Source organism: Melopsittacus undulatus, chromosome 1, assembly GCF_012275295.1.
Source record: "Melopsittacus undulatus isolate bMelUnd1 chromosome 1, bMelUnd1.mat.Z, whole genome shotgun sequence".
NCBI lineage: Eukaryota > Metazoa > Chordata > Aves > Psittaciformes > Psittaculidae > Melopsittacus > Melopsittacus undulatus.
This window is the reverse complement of record NC_047527.1, coordinates 106,338,379-106,359,918: the sequence shown is the minus strand read 5'-3', so window position 1 is coordinate 106,359,918 and position 21,540 is coordinate 106,338,379. Positions and strand designations below refer to the sequence as shown.

General features: G+C 40.6%; 1 protein-coding gene across 1 annotated transcript; it reads right to left on the bottom strand.

The window, feature by feature from the left end:
• Positions 1-6,126: 6,126 nt before the first annotated feature.
• On the bottom strand, positions 6,127-20,839 carry NOM1 (nucleolar protein with MIF4G domain 1). The gene is made up of 11 exons (XM_034068144.1): positions 19,903-20,839; positions 18,965-19,089; positions 17,825-18,020; positions 15,494-15,817; positions 14,863-14,973; positions 13,520-13,687; positions 12,876-12,997; positions 8,951-9,083; positions 8,450-8,581; positions 7,712-7,821; positions 6,127-7,191 (listed from the first exon to the last, which is right to left on the bottom strand). The coding sequence occupies exons 1-11, from the start codon at positions 20,806-20,808 to the stop codon at positions 7,014-7,016; spliced, it is 2,505 nt and encodes an 834-aa protein (XP_033924035.1). The 5' UTR covers positions 20,809-20,839; the 3' UTR covers positions 6,127-7,013.
• Between the last annotated feature and the right edge of the window lie 701 nt (positions 20,840-21,540).

Here is a 21,540-nt window from a genome sequence, read left to right as displayed (position 1 = left end):
CCATTTTACTGCTTGCAGGACATTCGTAAGCAGATCACAATTTCCTCTAATTAATCCATTATTTGAAATTATTATTCACAGGACTTCTGTTAATGTTCTTGGCCGATGGTAGCTTTTGGCAGATGGAACTTGCGTCTGAAGAGGGAACACAGATGGACAATGCAGAAGCCTCTAACTCAGCTTCCTCCCCGCACAAAGGAGATACGGATGGAGAAGTCCTGTCCCCCCACAGCCCTGCTGTGGGTACCATATCCATAAATACAAACAAAAGGCAGCCAACATGGGTTTTTAACCTGGGGATGGGGCAAGAGAGTGATCCCAATTTAGAACAGCATCTCATGGAATGGGGCAGACTGTCCATTGCTCGGTATCCCCAGATGCCCTTTCTGGAAAGTACGTGAGAGCCAAGCAGAAGCTGCTGAGCCGCCTCCGGTGCTAATTTCTGCAGTGTAATAGTGTCTGGCAATGCTCAGAGGTCTGCTTAGACCATCTAATGATTCTTTTTGGACTTCAACATGATGAATCTATTAAGCATGTATTGCTGTAGCAGCTAGGTGCGATTTTAGAAATGTTAATGAGTAATTACATAAAGGTTGTCCACAGTCATTGATGTTAATCACTGTTCTTTTGCCAGAGATAATTAAGATGACACTTCAGCAGCATCAGCCAGTGGTTCCTGCTGCCTCTGCTGCCTCCTTCTCCCTTCCCAGCTCCTGCCACAGCTCTCACCCTCCTTGAGGGATCTTCTTGACTACCTTCCTTCCTCCAATGCTCTCGGCCCCCCAGCTTTTCCAAAGGGCCCAACTGACTGTGGCCTGAGGATTTTTACGCTGTGTATGAGTATTTTGCATGGTCTTGTGATGGTGAGCTGAGAGTGCTGGGAGAAGCAGATTCAGCTGATGTGAAGCAGTGGTCTGCTGCCTCTCTACTGCTCAGAGCATCACAGCACTCAGCTCCGTTCTGCAGGTAATTTGCTTACAGAATATGTGCAAGTTAATCTACCTTTCTTTGTCCTCCACCTCCCGAAACAGCTGTTTTTCCCACTTTTGCCCTTTTGTGTGTCTTGGAATCCTCTGATGAAAGGATCACAGGCAGTATTGATGATTATGGAGGAGCTGGAGTAACACCTGTTTGCACAATAAAACTTATAAATTTTATCCACATTCTCACTATTCAGCTTGTGGTCAGGTGCTGTTGAGTGTAACACAGACTTCAGGTGATGGGAAACTCAGGATGGAGGCTTTAGTGGAGTCATGCCAAGGTGAGAAGGCCAACGTAGGTGTCTAAAGCTGGATCACTCCCAGGGAGCAGCAATTCCTGGAAGCTTGGGCCATGCACCATGGAGAAGACCTGTTCTGTTGAGTCTGAAGCTGCCCAGAGAGACACCTCTCTTATCACTACAGATCCTCATGGGTGCTCTTTGCTTTGGGGATGGGAGGAAGGAAGCCCTTTTATCAGTGAATAATGGTGAGATACCCAAAACCCCCACTCCTTTATTCTTCCACAACTTCACCTTTAGGACTGAAAAATACATCTAGAGGCTAGATTTGAGATTGAGCAGCAGAAGAATATAGGATAATGCTGAAAAAGCTTCCATGTTCTCTTCTGCAAAACCTGTTAGTACTGTGCCTCTGGCAGCTGCATCTCAGTCCTGAGTAGCTCTGGCTCCTCCCTGGAGGAGACCATTGCAGGGAAAATGCTACTCAACATCCATGAGGGTGTTAGAAATCTGGCTAGGAATAAAGATTTGCTGCTCCAGCCCTTAGCAGTCTGAAGGCTCCTTTAAACTCACAAGCCTGGTGTAAGGTTTCACAAGGCAGCCCAAGACACACAGATGGGTTCTAGTGTCTCTCTGTGTCTGATTCTCACATCGCTTTCAGATCACAGGTAAGGAAAACAAAACCCACATCAGCTTTCAAGCTGACCCACTGCCTGCTGCTTAGGCTCTGAAGGGGTGGTGAAGAGCTCCCTAGAGCCTCCCTGGACAGCCTTTATCACTATAGGAAATGCCATTGCTGCCCCTGCCTTTCTGCACTGCTTCCTGATCTCTGCTGCACAGTAGCTGCATAATCCTTGGCATAACACCTATCTTCAGAAGACCAATGGAGTCAGTTTCAAACCATTTAGTTAGGGAAATTTGGGAAGTAAACACCATCCAGACAACATTTTAAGGATGAACTGAACTACAGAGTAAGGTAAAAAAAAATCCATTCAGAATTTAAGGCTTTGGCTGAGGAGGAGAAAGGATGATTTTGTGAATAAGATGCAAGCCTAGGAAATGCAATCAAGATGACTTATTTTTCCCCAAGGTGACACCAAGTCAGCTTATTGTCTCTGTACTAGAAAAAAATGCATTGTTCCATCTCCTGACTGTAACAAAAAGCTGTTCCTGCAGTGGGGTTCACTGCCTGCTGACAATAGTCCTGTTATTTCACGCTGGAGCCGTGTGTACCTGAGCACCCAAGAGACTTGAGGGTACTCTCACCGTCTGAGCAGTAAAAAGCCCATAATGGAGCTTTTAATGAAAAAAGCGTCATGCTTGGAAATCCTTCACTTCTGAAATGAAGCCACCATTTCACTGTTACCGACAGTAAGGACTTTGAAGGAACTATTCAGAAAAGGCCTCTATGTTTAATTTCACTCTGTACCTCTCATTCTAGTTGCATTACCCAGACATTTTTGAATGTGTTCACTTGAAGCCCTCCTTCACACAATGTGAGCTGGTTTTGGTGTGTGAACTCTTCTGTCCTAGGACACAAGTTTTAAGGAATTTCTGCTGCCAGCTGGCTCTTCTTAAGCTTTTTCTCAGTTGATACTAATTTCATTTCCTTAAAGTGTTATTAGGGAAACCACATGATATCCGATTCTGAACTGTGCATGCATCTAAATTAGCGGAAGGCTACTGTAACTGGCTTTAAAGCAAGGATGCAGGTCACATCAGAATCTGAGGACAGCACAGCTTTTTTATATGAGCAGCTGTAATGTCCGTGCCTGCGGGCCTCACGGTAAACTCAGCTTTACTGGAGGGTGAAGGAAAGTTCCTCCAAGAGATGAAATCACAAGAAGTGGCATATGGTAAAAGAGTCATATCTCTACCTACCATTCCTGAAATCAGTCCAACCTGGAAAGTCTGGGGTAAAACTTACACCCTGCCTTTGGCAAAGTGACTCTACAGATCAAATTGCCTCCTGAAAACAAAATAGCTTAATCTACTGCAGGAGAAAATCAAGCATTGATTCTTGCACACATAGAATGTAGCCGGGCACTAAGCTTCCCTTACACCCAATGCAACAAAAAGTTGAGTATTAGAGTTGCCACTCATGTATTTATTAAGCTGAAAGCACTGTCGTGCACATTTGGTACCACACTGCTCACGGGCTGTAACATTTCACGTGCAAAGTTCACCCGCAGAACAATGCAAACCAAACGATCCCAGATGTGGTTTAAGCACAGTATTGGGTTGCACACCTTCGCTACCGCGAGGCAGGGCAGACCTGCTTGCGTCTGCGCTTTTGGAGCATGACTGATACCAACTCGTCATCCCCAGTGTGTGGGACAATGGAAAAAAGTCAAGTTAAAAAAGCCCTGCAGATACTTGGCCTATTCAGGTGCAGTGCTAAAACCCTGCCAAAAGGACTTGTGTATGATTTATCAGGGTAACACTCCAGCCAAAGCTAAAAACCAGACTTCACTGCCCTGTTAATTCTGATATAGAAAACAGAAAAGGCTTAGAACAGCAATGTCCAGCTTAAAAGAAAACAAAAATTGAAACCATGATAATAGCTACAAGTGGATTGTGCTGTTTAAAGGGAGAATTGAGATCTTCTACTATATAGCTAAAAAAAAAAAAAAAGATAAACACCCAGCTTTTAGTTCAATGCACCTAAAGCAGGTCATGCTGTATTTTCCACTGGCTTGTCAGGAGTAAGCGTTAGTGCTGCAGCTGTAGCTGACTGGTGTATTTCCAGCACATGTATTTTTACCAATTGAAAGCCCATTTTTGCTCATGAGACAGTAACTCCCACAACCCTCCTTTATGAATTCATTTTGGACATTTTAAGTGGCATCTTCCTTATTGGAATGATCAGGCAACATTTCTGATGGAGGCTTGATATGGAGAAATCTCAACATCTTTGTGTATGCGTGTTATCATTTATTCCACAGCAAACAAAGCAAAATGTGTCCAAGTACAGTGTAACTTCTCCAGCAACCTCTGCTGTCAGTCTGTGCTTTGTGTGAAGTGTTGCTGGAAGCCTCCTGCCAGCACTGGGACTTGCTGCTGTTACAGAAAGACCTCATAGCAGCAACAGTCCTGCTGTAAGGAGACACTTTGGCAGCACTAAACTCTGTTGGTGACAAATTTTTTCTCTGAGGTTAAAAATATATGATACTTAAAATCATACATTATATATGCACACATGTATAGCTTTCCTTTTCACAATGTGCCTTTATCTTTGGGATGTGACTGGACCACAGAAGTGACAGCTTGCAGATGAGCATGTCTGACCACCAGCACACTCTGACAGGCCTTCCACCTCTGTCAAGCTGTAGCAATACGGTCAGCAGAACCATGATAAAAATCGGTAAACAGAACCACCAACAGCAACTGTCCTCATACCATCACTGTAGGCTGGCAATGGATTTTGGCTTGAAAAAATCATCTTTTTTTAAAAAATAATTTATATTTATACATAAATGTGACAAGTGTAAAAGCTGCAGGCAGGTAAAATCTGTTTGTTTCAGGAACAAAGCAATGGCTGTAATAACAGTTAAGTTTGAACAAAACATACTAGCTGGTTAGGATAAATAATAACTAATGCAAATCTCAGTGTAAAACAAATAGCAAAAGCAATTTCAGACCATAAGGTTAAAACCATGTCCTGTAATTGCATAGCAACACCTGCATCACACTGCCTCAGGCAGCTGCAGCAAGTGAATAGACTCCAACCCATAAAACACAAGGCAATCCTGCCACAGGCAGGGAAGGTGAGCAGCTCTGACCACCAAGCAAAGTGTGCAAAGAAGAACCATGAGCCTGGCACATTTCATCTAAGGAAGATGTTTTAACATCTAGCTGGTGCAGCAAAGTTGCCTCAACCTCATGGTTAGGACAATGTGCTTCCATTTATGTATTATTAAACCACAGACACGTTGAAACACTGAGTCTACCCAAGCCCCTGCAAAAGAGGTAATGAATTAGGTGGCTGCTGCAGCCTGGGGGAGCGGAGTGCAATTTTTACTCATTGAGGTCCCAAGCATTCCACAGCAGTCAGTTTCTAGGGATTTGCACAGATTTTTTGCCCGAGAGTCCAGCTTCCAAAACTAAACCACAAGGTTTGGCAGGGCTGTTTGCAAGGGAGCTCTTTGCACACACTATCCAAAGTTGTGACTTTTGTAACCATGAAAATAGTGACAATAATTCTGCTGCCTGTATTTTTCTTAATTGGTATGAATTTTAGAAATACATAAGTTTTTTTTTCCTCTTTTGCCTGTTGCACATAAGATGTTTTGTATGCTTAAAAGCTGCTAATGGCATGAGATTGGCTGAAGAAAGCATCGTGCTTTGTTCTTTTAATAGTAATCTCTTCTGTGTCAGCTGTTACTGTGCTGGTTTAACCTGGGACTTTAAAACTCTGCTCCCAAGACATCTTCCTCCCTACAATTTGCCTTCTGCAACAGATGAAAGGTGAGAAAACCACTGGCTGCTGGCAGTTGGGGGAAGTGTGCCTTTGCCTGAAAACTTTACTCATACAACTGAGCAAGCAGAGTATTCTATATTCAACTCTTTGATTAAAGCATAGTAATAAATTCTTGTCTACCTCCCTTGCTGCAGAAGTGAAAATTTTTTGGAGGATGCCTATGGGGAGCAAGTTCTCCCAAAAGGGAGAGACCTGAAGCAGCTGAATAGATCAGTTGGTATCAAATGCAATGAGGAGGTATCAGAATGAACAGACTATTGGACACCAGAGGGCAAACCTGTATACAGAAACACGACTGGCAGCTCTAGTACAGGTAGATGATGCAGCTGCAACACATGACAATGTGCTTCCCTCCCTCCCCCCAGTTTAAGGTCATTCCTTCCCTGGCAAGCTAGCTAGAGTAAAGCTAATGTAAACAGCAAGGCCCTTAGAAAAATTGCAGTTTAATGTGTAATGGTAAGGTAACAAAAGAAACGAATTATTTACACTGTTACAAAGAAATGCATGATTTAACATCTGAATGGAAAATGCAAGCAAATTCTTTAGGAATGTATTCTCTTAATAAAAGATTCATACTAATATAATTCTTTATGCCTATAAAAATTCACAAATAATTATCACAAATTATTAGGCAACTCCAATTTTAAATCTGCAAAAAACAGTTTAAAAGAGCAATAAAACCGTGCTGTGATCTCTAAACCCAACAGAATTGGGCAACGTCAGATCTTCAAGTCGTTTTACTACAACTCTGACTCCAACTGAAGATCTGTTCCTGACCCACAGTCAGGTAAACAATTCACAGAATTAGTGATTAACACCTTAAGAAGAAACAGTTGGTTTCTGCCAAAAGTGACTCACCAGTACTTTTGCCATCTAGTGGCCTGTTTCTTCAGGCAAGTACAATGATTGGTTATTAAAAGCCTTCAGTTAAGGCTCATTCTTTAACAGATGGTAGTCAGTGTTATGCTATTATTTTAAATAAAAGGCTAAAACATGCAATGCAGAACACTCTTGTATGATACTCTCAGCTGGCAGTAAATTCACCCTCTTCCCCTGATAGTAACCATCAAGATGAAGCACTCATACTAAAAAGGGACATGATAAAAAAAATGCATTTTTCCCTTTCTTCTAAAAGCCTTATATCACCTTCAATTCCACCTGTAACAACTGTATAGAGCAAAGTAACTGCATCAAAAACCAGATCCTTTAGAGTAACATGGCTCTCCTCATTCTCAATAATTTGGGTCTGAAAGACTATCAAAGCTTTGCATTTTTGTGCAGACTCAGTTTCTCAGTTTTATTAGAAAAACAGGACTACAACCTCAATTTGGATTCTTTCGCTTGCAAAGCCTTGGTTGCTAGTTCAACTTTTTCTTTTAATAAGCTAGCTTCTTCAGCACTTTTTTGGGCCTCTACATTTTTCAGTAAGAAGTGGGTAAGGAAGAGTTTCAAGCCTTCCCGTAGCATTCCCAGTTTGGGGTTGTCAGATATCCTGTAAAGAATACAGATTAAAAAGTGAATTTAGTCTTCTATTGTTTTAGAATTTTCTCAATTTTATCTTTTTTTTCAGAGAACACAAGAGAAAAAAAAATCCAACCTATAAAAGGAGCTTTTCTGATGAGGCTTTCAAATAACCAGCAAGTCCACATTGGTTTGGCAAACAGCCCAAACACACTCAGTGTACAATTGAACCTCAACAATAAAATGGATTATTGGAGCCTCAGACTTGCTTTATGTAAACAATTACATTACAGAAAAACCCAAGGCGAATACCATGTCGATCTTCCTCATGTTGCAGTATAAGGGTTGAAACATTATCACCCAATTTGATGGGTTAGGCTGTACTAACACACAAATGATAAGCTTCACCCCGCTCGCCCAGAAGAGTTTAATTGTTAAGAGATGAGTGTCTGATCTTTGGAGAAGGCACAACAAAGCAAGCAAACTACAAACTACTACCTTCTTAATTACTACTCACCAAGGGTTCCCTACAGATCTCTCTGCTCACCTACCTCACAAAAATGTCACAAAGATCTTCAGCATCTGTTTTGATTAACAGCATGCTTAATACTTGTCGCAAGAAACGGACTTTGGGTTTATCTAGTTCGCTGAATTCAATTACCTAGAAGAGAGGGAGAATTGGATTCATTCAAGTATTTCAAACAGATGAATTCTCTTCTAAATGAACAGCTTTTAGCACACCAACTGGCCTCCCATATATACAGAGTCTTAAGTTCAGCACAGAAGAATTACCTGAGAAGACTGCCTCCAAAAACCAATCAATAAAGAAAGCAGAGAACTTTTTAAGAAATTAACCTGTCTACTAGTACCACAATACCAGGCATAATTTTTCAACTGGATAAATCCAAGTGCTTAGTAGATTTCTTTCTGGTCTAATAAAAATCAACATCAGCTAAAAAGCATTGCAGAAAATCCACTGACAAAGCCTATTAATGAAGGGGTGTTAGTACCAATTCAGGATACTCTAAAGAATATAATCTTACAACTGCTCTAGACACAGAACTGTAGACTTTCTGTATGCCTGGGTCACCACAGATTCCATTTTCCCCAAATTATAGCATTACTGTAACTAGTTGGGTTAATTTAGTAATTTTAGAACAAGTTTTGTCTTGGCTTATGACCTTGAAAAGCGAAAGTACCAGACAGGTAACAAGAGTAAATACATTTTCCATAGACTTAGCAAATGCAAGGAAAACATAGAAGTATTCTGTCAAGAAAAACACACCAACCTTGAGAACTGAAAGTGACAATGATTTTGTCCTTAATAAATGAACCAACAGCGAGACCAAGTTGGAGATGGCAGCAGCTGACAGGTTTTCTAAGTCTTTGATTTTGTCCCAGATACTAAATTGAAATGTCACCTAGGTGTCAAAGGTAAAAAAAATTAATCCTACAATCAAGTGACTGCTTAAATGAGTAACAACATCACAATACTTTGTGATCTTTTATTCTTTATGATCCCTCTGTGAATTAACACAGATGCTTGATCAGACTGTTCAATTCCTCTGAAATGTGTAAAATGAAGGAAAGCAAACCTTCCACTCTAGTTACTTTATTTCCTATTCATACCTCACTGTGAGCATACCTTACCAAATACATAGCTAGACCAGCAGAATTATTTCTTAGAATGAAGATCTTAAAAGGCAAGCATCCATTCTCAGGTATTTAATAACTGCCTTCCTAACCACAATAGCGACACTAAGCCAAAGTAGGAACAGATTTTTCTTCACCTGAAACCGTCTTTGATATTCACAAAACTTGTTAGCCAAAAACGCATAGAAGGGGTTATATGTCTTCTCCTGTAAGCAGCAGTGAAGTGCAACATGAACAATTTCTCTCTCCTGCTGATCTTTCAGTCCAAGCCTAAAATTCAGCAACAGAATGAATCATTTAGTACGGAAAATATTACTCACACAAAGCAACAGCTACAGCCAACATCCAAGAGTAATACTTGAAAAAGAAAAAACCCTGAACACTACATTCAATTTCACTTGTGAGGAAGTTCTTACAAAAACAGTCTTAAAAACCCACTACATGGACAACCCCTTGAAACTGTGGGCTACATCAGTATCCTGGTATGGCAATATGAAAATGCTATAGTCTTATTGATGTTAAAAGGATTGGCTGCAAAATCAAGACTTCAACAGACAGAACTGGAATGATACAAGTGTAATTAGTGCCTGAGGAGGGAAAGGTAGATCACTCCATATTTTCATGAAGAAAAACAGAGAGGGCACTGCCATCATGAAGTCTTCTGCAGCAGTAGTGCAGCAAGTGTTGTTGCATGGTGTACCAATACAAATGTTTAACAGTGGAACAAGAACTGTAGCACCCTGTTACAGTTATGTCACACTTGTACCTATGGTCATGTGACGAAAACCAGATTTTGGATCAGTATAAGCCTTTTTAGAGAAACATGTCCAGGGCACCCTTGACTTCTGTGAAGTATCTGCTTTTACTAGGGATAATATATTAGGATGTTTTTCCCACTTATTTAGCGATATGAATCTTTTACTCTCTAGGTCAACTCCATGCTACATAATACTTGTAATTCATTATTGTTTGATATTAAGAGGATGCAGTCAGCCATTTCAAATCACCTTACACACACACACACACACACACACACAAAGCCTGAAGAGCACAGTCAACAGTCAGTATCAATGTTGGCAGCCTCAGCATAAAGGCCAAGGACTGAACAGCCTTCTCACTTGAACAGCTGACCAGTCTAAAAAGAGAGCTGAGGCACTTTGGGGTAGGGATTGGCAACTAACTCGCAAGGCACCTGTTCTGTGAGTAATATGATTTAGCTTCCCAGGCTGCCAAATGCTTGGCAGCATTTAAACTAATTAAAATGAAAAATGCTTCATATTATAGTCTGAAAAATGTCAAACAAAATTCTTTTCATTGTTTAAAGCTCAAGTTTCGAATGGCATTGGTGTAACTCAAGTGTATTTTCTAGCTAAGTTTGACTCCACTGGAACTTGCTCTACCACCTGTAGTTTGCCATTGCCTGATTTCAATACCCCTCATCTGTACACACCTCCAGACACCTGCCACTGCATTGGGTCACAGACACGCACCAGATTAGTAGAGAAAATACTGTCTTTCAGCCACACTCCCCTCCCTCAGCATTCAAACTTTTACAACAGGAAAATCTCGGATGATTTCTAGGCTGATTGCTAATGAGCAGTGAAAACTTAGAATTCTGCTCCTCCAGAAGAGAACAGCACTTTAAGTGTCACGTCTGTGGTAGAATTTGTTTGCTCTCCCACCAGCCAAGTTCTACCTGATTTTTATTACAGAGCAACAAAAGCTCCTTTTTTAAAACAAGTTTCCAGCTACCAGACATGCACTGTAACTGATGAAGTTACACTGCAATCACTAATTTGGCACACTCTCCATTATAATTTCTATCATGACTTGCTTATTTAGGAAATACTCATGTTGCCAGACAGCTATAACCAAGTAAACCAGCACTTTGATGTTCAACTTCATTCTTACTTTCACTTCTTTGCAGACCTAGCATTATTTTATCTTTTCAAACCTAACATTCCTGAACATCTAAAATTTAGGAGTCAGGATTGTATTTCACTGCTGAGCTTCACTGTAAACCTGTAGAGATTTAATGAGCCTGATAACCTTTGGTAAAGACTATGCAACCACCGCACCTATTATATCATTCATGACTTACAGTATTTCCATGGACTTGTATATCTTGATCATTTTAAGAATTTCCTGCTGCATATAGGATAACTGCCTCTGAAGTAGGTTATTTATCACCAGCAGAAGCCTGGCTCTAGGTAGGTTAGTTACCATCAGTTGAAGCCCAAGACTATCACTGCCTTTAGATCAAAAATAGTAACACTCAAACCTTTTAAAAGTGATTTGAAATTATTTTAGTAGATGTGATCACATAATTGTTATCCTGAATTACACACCACACTACAACAAGGTATATAAAGCTTTTCAAAGTTTCAGTTTTTTGTGAGATTTGTCTCAAATTCTTCATGTCCATGAAACAGCATTTAAAATTGCCTCTGCATCAAACTTTAGAAGCATTTATTCCACCTGCTGTGTGAATCTGTGATTTATGAAGGAGGTGTAGCCTTTCATCTAATTAAATGGATCAAGTCTTACTCCCTCCTCTTAGTCTCCAGTTATGTTCCCAACCCTCCCTTTACATTGACACTTCTGCAATCACAAGCTGAGCCACTTCAGGGAGCTGTTCTGGCTTCAGATTAATGACTTTAACTGTAAGGAGGAAAAAGACAAGCAAAACTATAGTAGCCTGGACTTACAATTTAAAAATTACCATTTAATCACACCTAAACTCTGCCACAGATATAGCGGCAGATGAATCAACAAGGGCAGTCAAAATACTTGATATATTTTCTTGTCCTCTTCCTCAAGAGACTGACATCCAACTTACGAATATAAATTCCCATACACTCTGGAACACATGCTCCCATTGAAGTTAATTCCTTCACTGACAATTCTGTGTACTTTCCATTACAACTCTGCCAGATGTGGGCAGATTTCTGAATTCCTCTCTCTGAGCCTGCTGTATAAAAATCACTATCAACACACACACCAGGCCATCTGCAATTTTTCTGCCAAGCCTGTATTTATACAGATTTGTATACTAGTTTAAATAGCACAGATGAGAGTCAAGGATCAATTTGCAAATTGAGCTACCAGGCCTTGGCAAGAACTGCAGCAGCAGCAGCTAATTTCTTTTAATTGAACAGGCCATATTAAGATATTGGAATGACTCCATTGCAGTCTTAAATCCAAGCTGTGTTTTGCAGAAGTGGCATTTAATCAAATATTAGTTGACTTTATTACAAAGTCTGTTTTGGTTTGGTTATCAAATTAAATAATTGCATGCCATCCTGGTAAGATAAAAGATAATTTCCTTGAATGACAAGGCTGCAAAAGAGAAGTTCAGACCTATCTCTCTCCCCTCCCAGTTACTACAGACTTAAAGCACTATTCTGACAAACATAAAGAACAGCCTAGTTTACGCTTTTCCTTGACCAAATCTTCTTCTAAAGAGTTGTTTGCTAAGTGTTAAGGAAACTGGCCTTAACATGAAATGTGACCCTGAAGCAAATCCAAAGCTAAGAGGGAAGTGGAGGTGCTAGGACACTATCAGGTCACACAATTATGGACAGAGACCTGCAAGATGGCTTAAAAAGGTGGTAACAAGGAAGTGGCAGCAGTATGGAAACCCAGCGAAAATAAAGAGATACTTTGAAGTGGCTTCTGGTCTGCATCTGTAAGGAAGCAAGGCTGCAACAGACTTCCATCTACTAGACCAGGAAACACATCTTCAATGCAAAAAGATGCAGACTCCTGAAATCAAAAGATGCTGGAAATCAGAGTTATAGACATGAGTGACAATAATCAGGGCCACTTCTTTCTTTCAACTGCCAGTCAGTTCTAACTTCCCTTCTAGTCCCTTCCCTAGTCCTTACATCACAGTTTTGGTCCTTCTCCTACCCTTTTACTTTACATGGATAGCTAGCTATGCACTCCTCTAATTTTATTACCAATTAAATGCGCTTGAGCCCAGACCAATGATGGTATTTTTCCAATCCAGCTAACACTATTTTTAGCTGTGGGCTGTCTTCTGTGCTAGTTTGTACTTACTTGAGAAGCTTTTCAAATGCATCCAGGTAGTCTTCACTTGTCATCAAGACACAAAAAATACTTCTCCTGATATCAGTGTTCATTCTCTGCTTACGAGCAAGCTCCATTATCTTTGAACTCACCTGCAAAAAAATAAAATTAAATGCTATTTTATTTATGCTTTCTTTAAGAAACCTGTTTCTGCATAGCCTTGCATAACATTAATGAAGATCTCCTGTAAGCTATGAAGCAGCAGCTCAAAGGTCCCGAGCTCTTGTCCGGAGGCATAAAAATCAGCAACAGCTTTTTCAACTAGGGAAATATATTTTAATGTATTTTAATTGTGCCAGTTATTTAAGATGTGCTTCTCTAATGTAAGTTACCATGACATTCTCACTACACTGCTTTTACAATCAGCTTAGATGTATGCCACCCACAGACAGGCAACACTACCTGTCAGAATTTATAGTAGGAAATCCACTTTTAAATCACATCTCTTTTCCACTTCCACAAGTGATTTTTGCAATTCCATGGGATAAGAAAAAAAAAAAAAGCTATGCCATAGTATTTTTTTGTAGGCTTTAAAACAAACTTCTGCACCTGTATGAAGAACATGCAAAAGACCACAAATGCTTTCACTTACAACAATCACTGCTTGGATTTACCTTTCCTATATGCAATTTCTGCTTAGTCTTGTTATTTGTATCATCAATCATGGGTACTCCACTCCACGATGACCCAACTATCCACCAGCGACCAACCCGATCAGCACTGAGGAGAGATTCGAGGGAGACACGGAGCTCAGTTTCTTTTCCAGAACCACTTTTGTGAACCTTAACAAAATACAGAAAACCCAAAAGCTGTTATTTGAAGCTTTCTTTAAAAACAAACCCCCAAAACACAAAACCCCAAATACTTTAATTGCTTTAAATTACTTTGAAACAAATACTTTAAACGATTAACTTAATATCTTAATCATAAAGGTCTTCACATGTTCCTTCTCCAGTCTTTAGTTTCAGTCAGTAGCCTGAAAAGAATTTAGATGTTTCCCATATGCTCCAATTTCTTTAAGGCAAGAAGTTGCTTAAATCTACATTTAGAAGCTCTATTTTTTATTAAGGAAAAGAAAAAGAGAGAGAGAGAAAGAGAGAGATAATCGGTTAAAAAGAAGCCATCCTCCAACCATAAAACTTGATTAGAATTCAAGACTTGATGACACTGAAGAGTCAAGAGACTGAAGCTGACATTGAAAATCAGCTGCAGATTGTTCTGGTTATGATTTTCTTTTTCAACACTTCTGATCAAGTAAAATAGTATGACAAAATGCCTTAAGTTTTGTACAATTCAAACAGCAAAGAGTTCAAACTCTTTAAACAAAGTAAGAATTTTCAACAAAATCCTAGAAGCGTACCAGGAGGACTGTGAAAATTTGAGAGGAAATTTTACAGAACTAGGTTACCTGGGCTTGGTTTTGCCTGTTTTGGCCTATTATTACTGATGCACACATCCTGCACTTACACACTTCTGAAAATCGTTCTTAATCCAGAGACAGTTACTTTCCTGCATTTTATACTAGGTTGTTCTAGCCAAACTGCCCTCTCTCCAGCTTTTCAGAAGTGTTAAGACTTCAAAAAGAAACCTGGTGAGGTTAGAAGAGGGTGCCTGCATCCAAAATCTATGGAAAAAAAGAACTTGTCATAATGACTCATTTCTTCTCCACAATCATTAAGTTTCCCACAATCTCTTTTTCAAGTATAGGACTTTGAGGAAAAGTCTTTGGCTAAGTATTATGTCCTTTCCCAAACGGTTTTGCAGAAGGCTAGTTGACTGCTGAATTAACTTGGACACAGGATGTAATACTTAATGACCTAAGAACTGACTTTTGTTCACTAGAGTTCGAATGTTGAATGAATTAAAAAATACTATAGCCTGTCAAGCCAATGTACAATACAAGTAATTATTTCTGGTTTAAGAATAGCTATACAACGTATGCCGAGAATGTTCTCACCAGTGCTCTTTGCAATTTGCGGAGTTTTTCAACTGGTTCAGGATCATAACCAGGAATTTTGCGCATGTCATTATTCCGTAGTGCCAACATAGTCTCTAGCATAAACCGAACCTATTGGGAAAAGAAATATTTCTGTGGATTATGTGCTGAAAAGTTTATTAAATAAAAGTGGAAACTGTACTTTGAAAACACTATTCTGTAACAATAAGCAGCTTGGCTAGCAATACACATAAAAAATACAAACACAAATACAGAGAAGGATGTTACTTTAACTCCAATTACATACATTTGCATTCAAGCTTCAATTCAAAGCTTAATCTGCTAAATGCCATGGCCATTTTTTTAAGAGTAAAAACTATTATCAAGTATTATCAGGAGCACAGTCTATGCAGAGGCACAGACCAGTCTGAGTCTCACCCATTACGAGCATTTTGGTGGCTGTGTCCAAAGAACTAACAGAGAAAGACAGACAAGAGGAATGCAAATAACTGAATGCCAACAACTGAGTATTAATGGTACCTTAGAACCTAAATAAAGTGTAGCAGAAAACATTTTGGTAAATTAATACATGTATCTAAGTGCTTTTTAAAGTCTACTCAGAGCAGAAAATCTTTAAAATATACATACATACCCTAGTCTGATCCTGGAGTTTCTTCTCTGCTGTGTTTGCTTTCCTCTGTGCTTCAGTGATCAGTTCCTTCAAAGCCAACGCATCATCTTTTCGTAAGGAAAAGCCCACGTTTTTCAGAAGAAACAAAATCAACTCAATCTCTTTTTCAGTGAAAGCACTAACAAGCTTTTTCAGAATATCAAAGATCAGCAGGCAATGAACCACATGGAAATTATACAGATGAGCAATCAAGGCAAGCAGGTTTTCACATTCTTTCCCCTCAGCATCACTTTTAGAGAGTTCATCAAATTTCTTCACCACAGCTTCCAAAAAGTGAGCACCGACCTGGCAGCAGTTACAATAAGGAGGAAAAAAAAAAGAAGTTTAAAAAAACCCAGCCATTAACCATAAGTAGATTTTACAGACATCTGTAAAACATTAACTTCTGACACACTACCACTACTAATTTTAAAGATATATTGTTGCTCCTCTCAGCCAATATGGATGTTTGACATTTGCATATGCAAATATCTAAGTGGTGTGACAAATTCTTAAAGTATATGTTATTTAGACCTTATGTATGAAACCAGTTGCTTTTCAACATCTGTACAAGAAAAGTTAATGCTATGAACTTACAGCACACGTATATCAGAATTTGTTTACATAATTTTAATGAACACATATTAGCATCTTCCCAGCTGTCAGGCTAGCATGCTATTATTGCTAGACATTCATCCAGTAAAAGCTGCATGTCAAAACCCAAACACATCACAGAGTCCAGCATTCCAGAACAAAATCCTTAATAGAAGGGTATAAAATACTACTGTAAACTAACCCCCAACATTCCAAGTTTTCACAGTTGCTGAGCATAAGCTTAGGCTGATTTTGAAGTGGAGATAAGTCTTAGCCATTTGTCAGTAGTACAACTGGGAAAAGAAAATTTGCAATCTCTATTTGTGAAAAGTGAACAGATGCTGAAGACTGGAATTAGAAACCATACCAAACATGGGTAGGTGATAAAGACGCTGCTGCTAGACAAGACTTCCCACATTATGATGATAATTTTTTGCTGATTGTTCTTATGAAAAGCACAAGTCCCAGTAGCAGTACTGACCTGCACTACAAGCCTTGACCAGCTTAGGTTTTCACTAATTCAATTATCATATTGCACAAATGTATAAACACAGTTACTGGAACCTCAGTTTCTGCATTGCTCAAACTAATCTTAAATGCAGCTGTGCTATCACACCTTTGTGTAATACATATTCTGTATTTTACAGGAAAAAATAGGTGTGTTACAGTAAACACATTTTAGATTCAAAGATGCTATGTAACAGAGTCAGTAGTATAAAGACAATTTGGGTATCATCTATGTATTTCTAATACCTACTAGTGTATCTTTATCTAAAACCTATTACTGGGTATTCTGCAAAGTTCCAAAAAGATTCCGTTTCTCTCCTTCAAACAGCACTACATGAATATGTTGTATTTACCTTTCAAGCAGCAAAGAGGATAAAAAAAAAAGTTTTATGGCAAGGCTGCATGGAGAAAGCTGCTGTAATTGCATCCACCTAATATTTACAGTGGCTTCAGAAACAGCATTCAGGTCACCATATGATAAGCTGAAGAACTTGCATAAATAGATCTTTTGCACTGAGATGTAGAAATAAAATGTAGGTATAGAAAAACCTGATGGGACCATGATGCTGAAACACCTCTGTTTTGTGAAAGACATCTCACTGAAATGAGGTAAAATCTTCCATCAGTAGTTTCAGCAGCTTCTTAACAGTAAGCAACAGATGCATCACCTCAATCATTCATCAAGCTTAAAACCACCAAAAAAAAAATTGCCATGCTTTTTGAAGTTTTTGATATTATGGAGTAACTGATATATCCAGTTAATTTCACTGATATCTGCATGAATTGGCTTTAAAAACCAGGACTTTTTCCACCAATGTAAAAGGATTTCTGTAACTGTTGCACTTTTCTTATCTGGATATATATCGTTCAATAACAATAACCTCATATACCCAAGTGAACAGAAATAGTCTAAATAAAGAAGAGAAAATTTGAAGCTTAAAACCTCCCAGTTTTACAGATGGAAAAAAAAAAGATGTTTTTGTAACTGACCAGTGGCAACTCATAGAGGAAATAAATTAACCAGATAAAGCAATAAACTTGATGCCTTTCACTTGTAGACACCTAGCAAATAAGCTATAAATATTGATAAAAGTCAACTATTGTTTTTTTAGTAACAATCAAAAATGAAAAGGCAATTCAAACAAAGTATCAAGGGAGATACTCTACAAAAATGTATTATTAAACAAAATTACTTCCAACTGCAAGAATTACCTCAATTCCTACATTATGATGAAGAATGCTGACCAAAAGGACATGCTCCATTATCAATCTTGCAGGCATAGCAACTGCGGTAACACAAGCATTCATGAGAATATCTGTCAGAGTCTCATTCATGTCCTTTCTGCTGTGGGCCATGTAGAGCTCTTCCATTTGTCCACTAATGGAGGACAAATTCGGTTCACTCAACCTGTTGAGAAACAAAATCCAGTGTTCACTTTTTCCTCTCTTTACATGGTTCCACAATTTTCAATTTACTCAAGAAACTACCTCTTCTTTTTAGAGAAACTAATTTGGCTTAAGAAGAAAGATTAAAAGGTGACTGTAAAGGATCTTCCGTATTTTGCAGTGTTTACCAAACTAACATATGTTTAATTCTGTATGATTGTTTTGTTTGGTTTGTAATATTCACAAGTAAAAACAGATTAGCAGCAGTATTTGCAAAGCATGGTCAATGTGCTTCCTGTCACACTGAACAGACTTACTAAGAAGAGAGTTTGTTCTGAGCTGTTGTAAGTATAGCACATCAGTCTTTGGAGAAACTAAGTACAAAAATACCTCATAAGGTATATCAAATTCTTAACCGCTGAACAAACTACGTACTGTAGTCTGCATTCTGTAGGTAACAGATAAAAGAAAATGCTAGATTTCTTATTTTACAATACTCTAAATTTGAAATGTATAAAAGTGTGAATTACTTCCTCTGTTCTTCAGTGCTTGAAGCTATGAAGTGTTGCTCCTCCTCAGTTGCAGTGCTTGGAGAAATTTAGTTTTATTTAATTACAAAATTGAAAATAATACTTTTTGGGAGGGAGTTATAATACACTATGAGGATGATTTTTTTTATAGGCATACTCTAATTGACACGTAGTGAATTATACCTAGCACTTGCAGCAACTGCTGTGTGGAATTCAGCCCAATCTTAAATTTATTTTCTAGATTTTTCAACTTCTGCAATGACGAACTCTGAAAAATTTATACCAACAAAGATAATTATTATTAAGGATAGCAGACATGATTGCCAACTTAAAATCAGTTTGCGAAGAGAAAAGTCACAGTCTTGCCACTTTTCTTCGAATGATGAGCACTGTCACACTGAACCAGAAAGATTAATGATTTTGCTTATTAAATTACCTATTAATAAGGCCATTCACCATTTTCTTCAGTCTTCCCAATTCTTCTCTTTTCTTGTCATCTAGCGTCTCCTGAGTTCTCCTTACTTGAGGGGGAACATACTTCATAGCACTGTGATTATGACTCTTAATAGGAATATAGTAAGATAACAAATGAAATCTTAAATATTTTAACACAAATATAAATTTCTGTTTAAGATCAATAGAATAAAAGATTAACTTTTAGGTAAGTACATATTTTACCATCTAATAACTAATGCTTAAGTAACTAATTCATACAGAAAGAAGCATGCAACAGGCTAACCTTTATGACCAAAGCAGCAAAACCCCTCTTCCCTTTACATGATTTTAAGTTATTGCTATTAAAACCTGTCATCTTACATCTTGGTTTTAATTAGATCTAACCAGCTGCAGATGTAGCAACAGTTTAAGTTAGTGGCACACTGGCTAAATGACCCATTTTACCTTCTCTACCTGTGCTACGAGACCTCAGAAGTAATGCTCCAGTTTACAACAGATACTAATTTGAACATAAGCTCTCTGCTCTTAGCAGAAGCACGTGGACTCAGTCTTAAAGGTCTTTTACAACCTATTTGATTCTGTGATAATCATGTTCTTTAAAGCTGGTGTAAGTCCTTTTATTTATTTGCCTCGTATATATAGGCAAGTCCACACACCTTGTGTGTTAGGGTGTTACCTGCCAGCACCTTGACCGGGGGGAACTCTCCCCTCAACACCTCACCACTATACCCAGGCCTTGGCAAGCCTCTGAAGACAACGCTGTTGCTGGGCCTGGCACTGCTTTCACCACTATAACACTGCCCATGACCTGACTAGATAACAAACATCCACGCTTTACTGAGGTGATGCAAACTGCACTGTGTTGATGTGGCACATACTTTGAGGCGCAGTTTGCCTTATCTAAAGTGAACACCCTACCTCCTCCTCGCCTGGGGGCTCGCTGGCCTCTGCCACCCCGTCGTCCTCGGTGGACGACGATAAGCTTTCGCACTCCTCCTGTCCTTCCACATCCTCCCCCTCGGAGAGGCCTGAGGCATCCTCCGGGTCCCCCTCGTCCTCCTCCGGTTGCTCTTCGTCCTCCTCGCCCGGCCCCGGCTGTCTCTCCCGCGGCCCCGGCTGTCCCTCCTGCGGCCCCGGCGGCGCCTCCTCGTCGTCGCTGCTCTCGCACAGCTTGCTGAGGCCGGCCCGGGAGCCCAGGGCGCCCAGCACGTAGCCCAGCCCGTCCCGCAGGAAGCTCTGAGGCACTTTCTCCGCCGCGGCCCCTTCCTGCTTCTTGCGGCGCTTGCCGAGCCCTAGCAGCCGCTCCAGGCGCCGAATCTCTCTGTCCTCTTCCTCGTTGGCCTCCAACAGGGCCCGCTTCCGCGCCGAGGTGGTTGCGGCGGCCGGGACTTCGCGGGGTGTCGGTGCCGGCACCGGCGGGCGCGTTGTGCCTTGCTGCCGCGGCGGTGCCGGCCGCTGCTTTCCGACAGCGGCGGCGGGTGAGGCCGGTGCTCTGGGACGGGCAACAGGAACTGGCTTGGAAGGAGCTGGCTTTAAAGGAGCCGCCTTGACCGGGGCGACGGGAACCTCCACAGGTTCCCCGCGTTGGAGGCGGCGGCGGCGGCTCCGCTTGAGTTTGCGCTTCTCCTTTCTCGCTTCCCGGCGGCTTCTACGGTTCTGCCTCTCAGGGTCCTTCAGCAGGGGCAGAGGCGGCTGGTCGCTGGCTTTCTGCACAAAGTCCTGCACCGCCTGCCGCAGTCTATCCAGCTTCCCACCGCGGCGAGGGCGGATGGCCGCTGACCGCTTCATCTTACCCCCAGCCACGCCGGGTCTGGGCGCCGCCATCTTGAGGAAGAGCAGCGTTCCCTCTTCCGCCTCTCGACCGCCATTTCGGGAAGCAGCGCCCCCTGCTGGGCTTTGACCCTCAGGCGGTCCCAGCTTTGACGGTGTGGTTGTCGGTGGGCACAGCTCGCTTGAAACCCGTACCAAAGGTGCTATGTCCGCAGAGATCTCCTCTCTTTTTATATATGTATATTTAAGAAAATGTTAGGTTTGTCCCTCTTCTATACAGAAGGGACAGTCCGTGCCTTATAGCCTTGGCTTTGGTTGCAAGGCCTGACGGTGCGCTGGGCACTAGGCACCCGCTACCGCCTCTGGAGGCCGCAGGAGCAGAGGGACACCAACACCAGTGGCTTCTCCTCCACCCATTTTAAGCCTCTGCTAAACTTTGCCAGTTTTAGGTGTCTCTTCCTAAGCATGCCAGAGAAAACGTCCTTGTTCATGGCCTCTGTCCAGTGCTAACTGCTCCTAGGGCATTTCCATCTGCCTTGCAGCACAAGTTGATACAGCTGCTGGGAGCAGTGGCCCCTGCTGCAGGAATGGGACAGGCACTGCATGTGACAGCTCATCTGTCATTTATGTCATCATTATGTGAGGGAATTAAATGTCCCATGCCAGTTTGCTGCTGTCAGCAGGAAAGCCAATTGGTTGATATTATTTTTAGTCTCTCTGCTTTACTCTAGGCTTATGCAACCTGCTGACTGTGGGTCTGTCCCTGTGTCTGTCTCCTCTTCTACC

Excerpts from the sequence above, each read along its gene's own strand:
- NOM1 (XM_034068144.1), bottom strand. The coding sequence starts at position 20,808 with ATGGCGGCGCCCAGACCCGGCGTGGCTGGGGGTAAGATGAAGCGGTCA. Across the intron at positions 18,021-18,964 it reads GTGAATGGCCTTATTAATAG|GTTGAGTGAACCGAATTTGT; the intron begins GTAATTTAATAA and ends GTTTCTCAACAG. Across the intron at positions 7,822-8,449 it reads TGTCACTTTCAGTTCTCAAG|GTAATTGAATTCAGCGAACT; the intron begins GTTGGTGTGTTT and ends CCTCTCTTCTAG.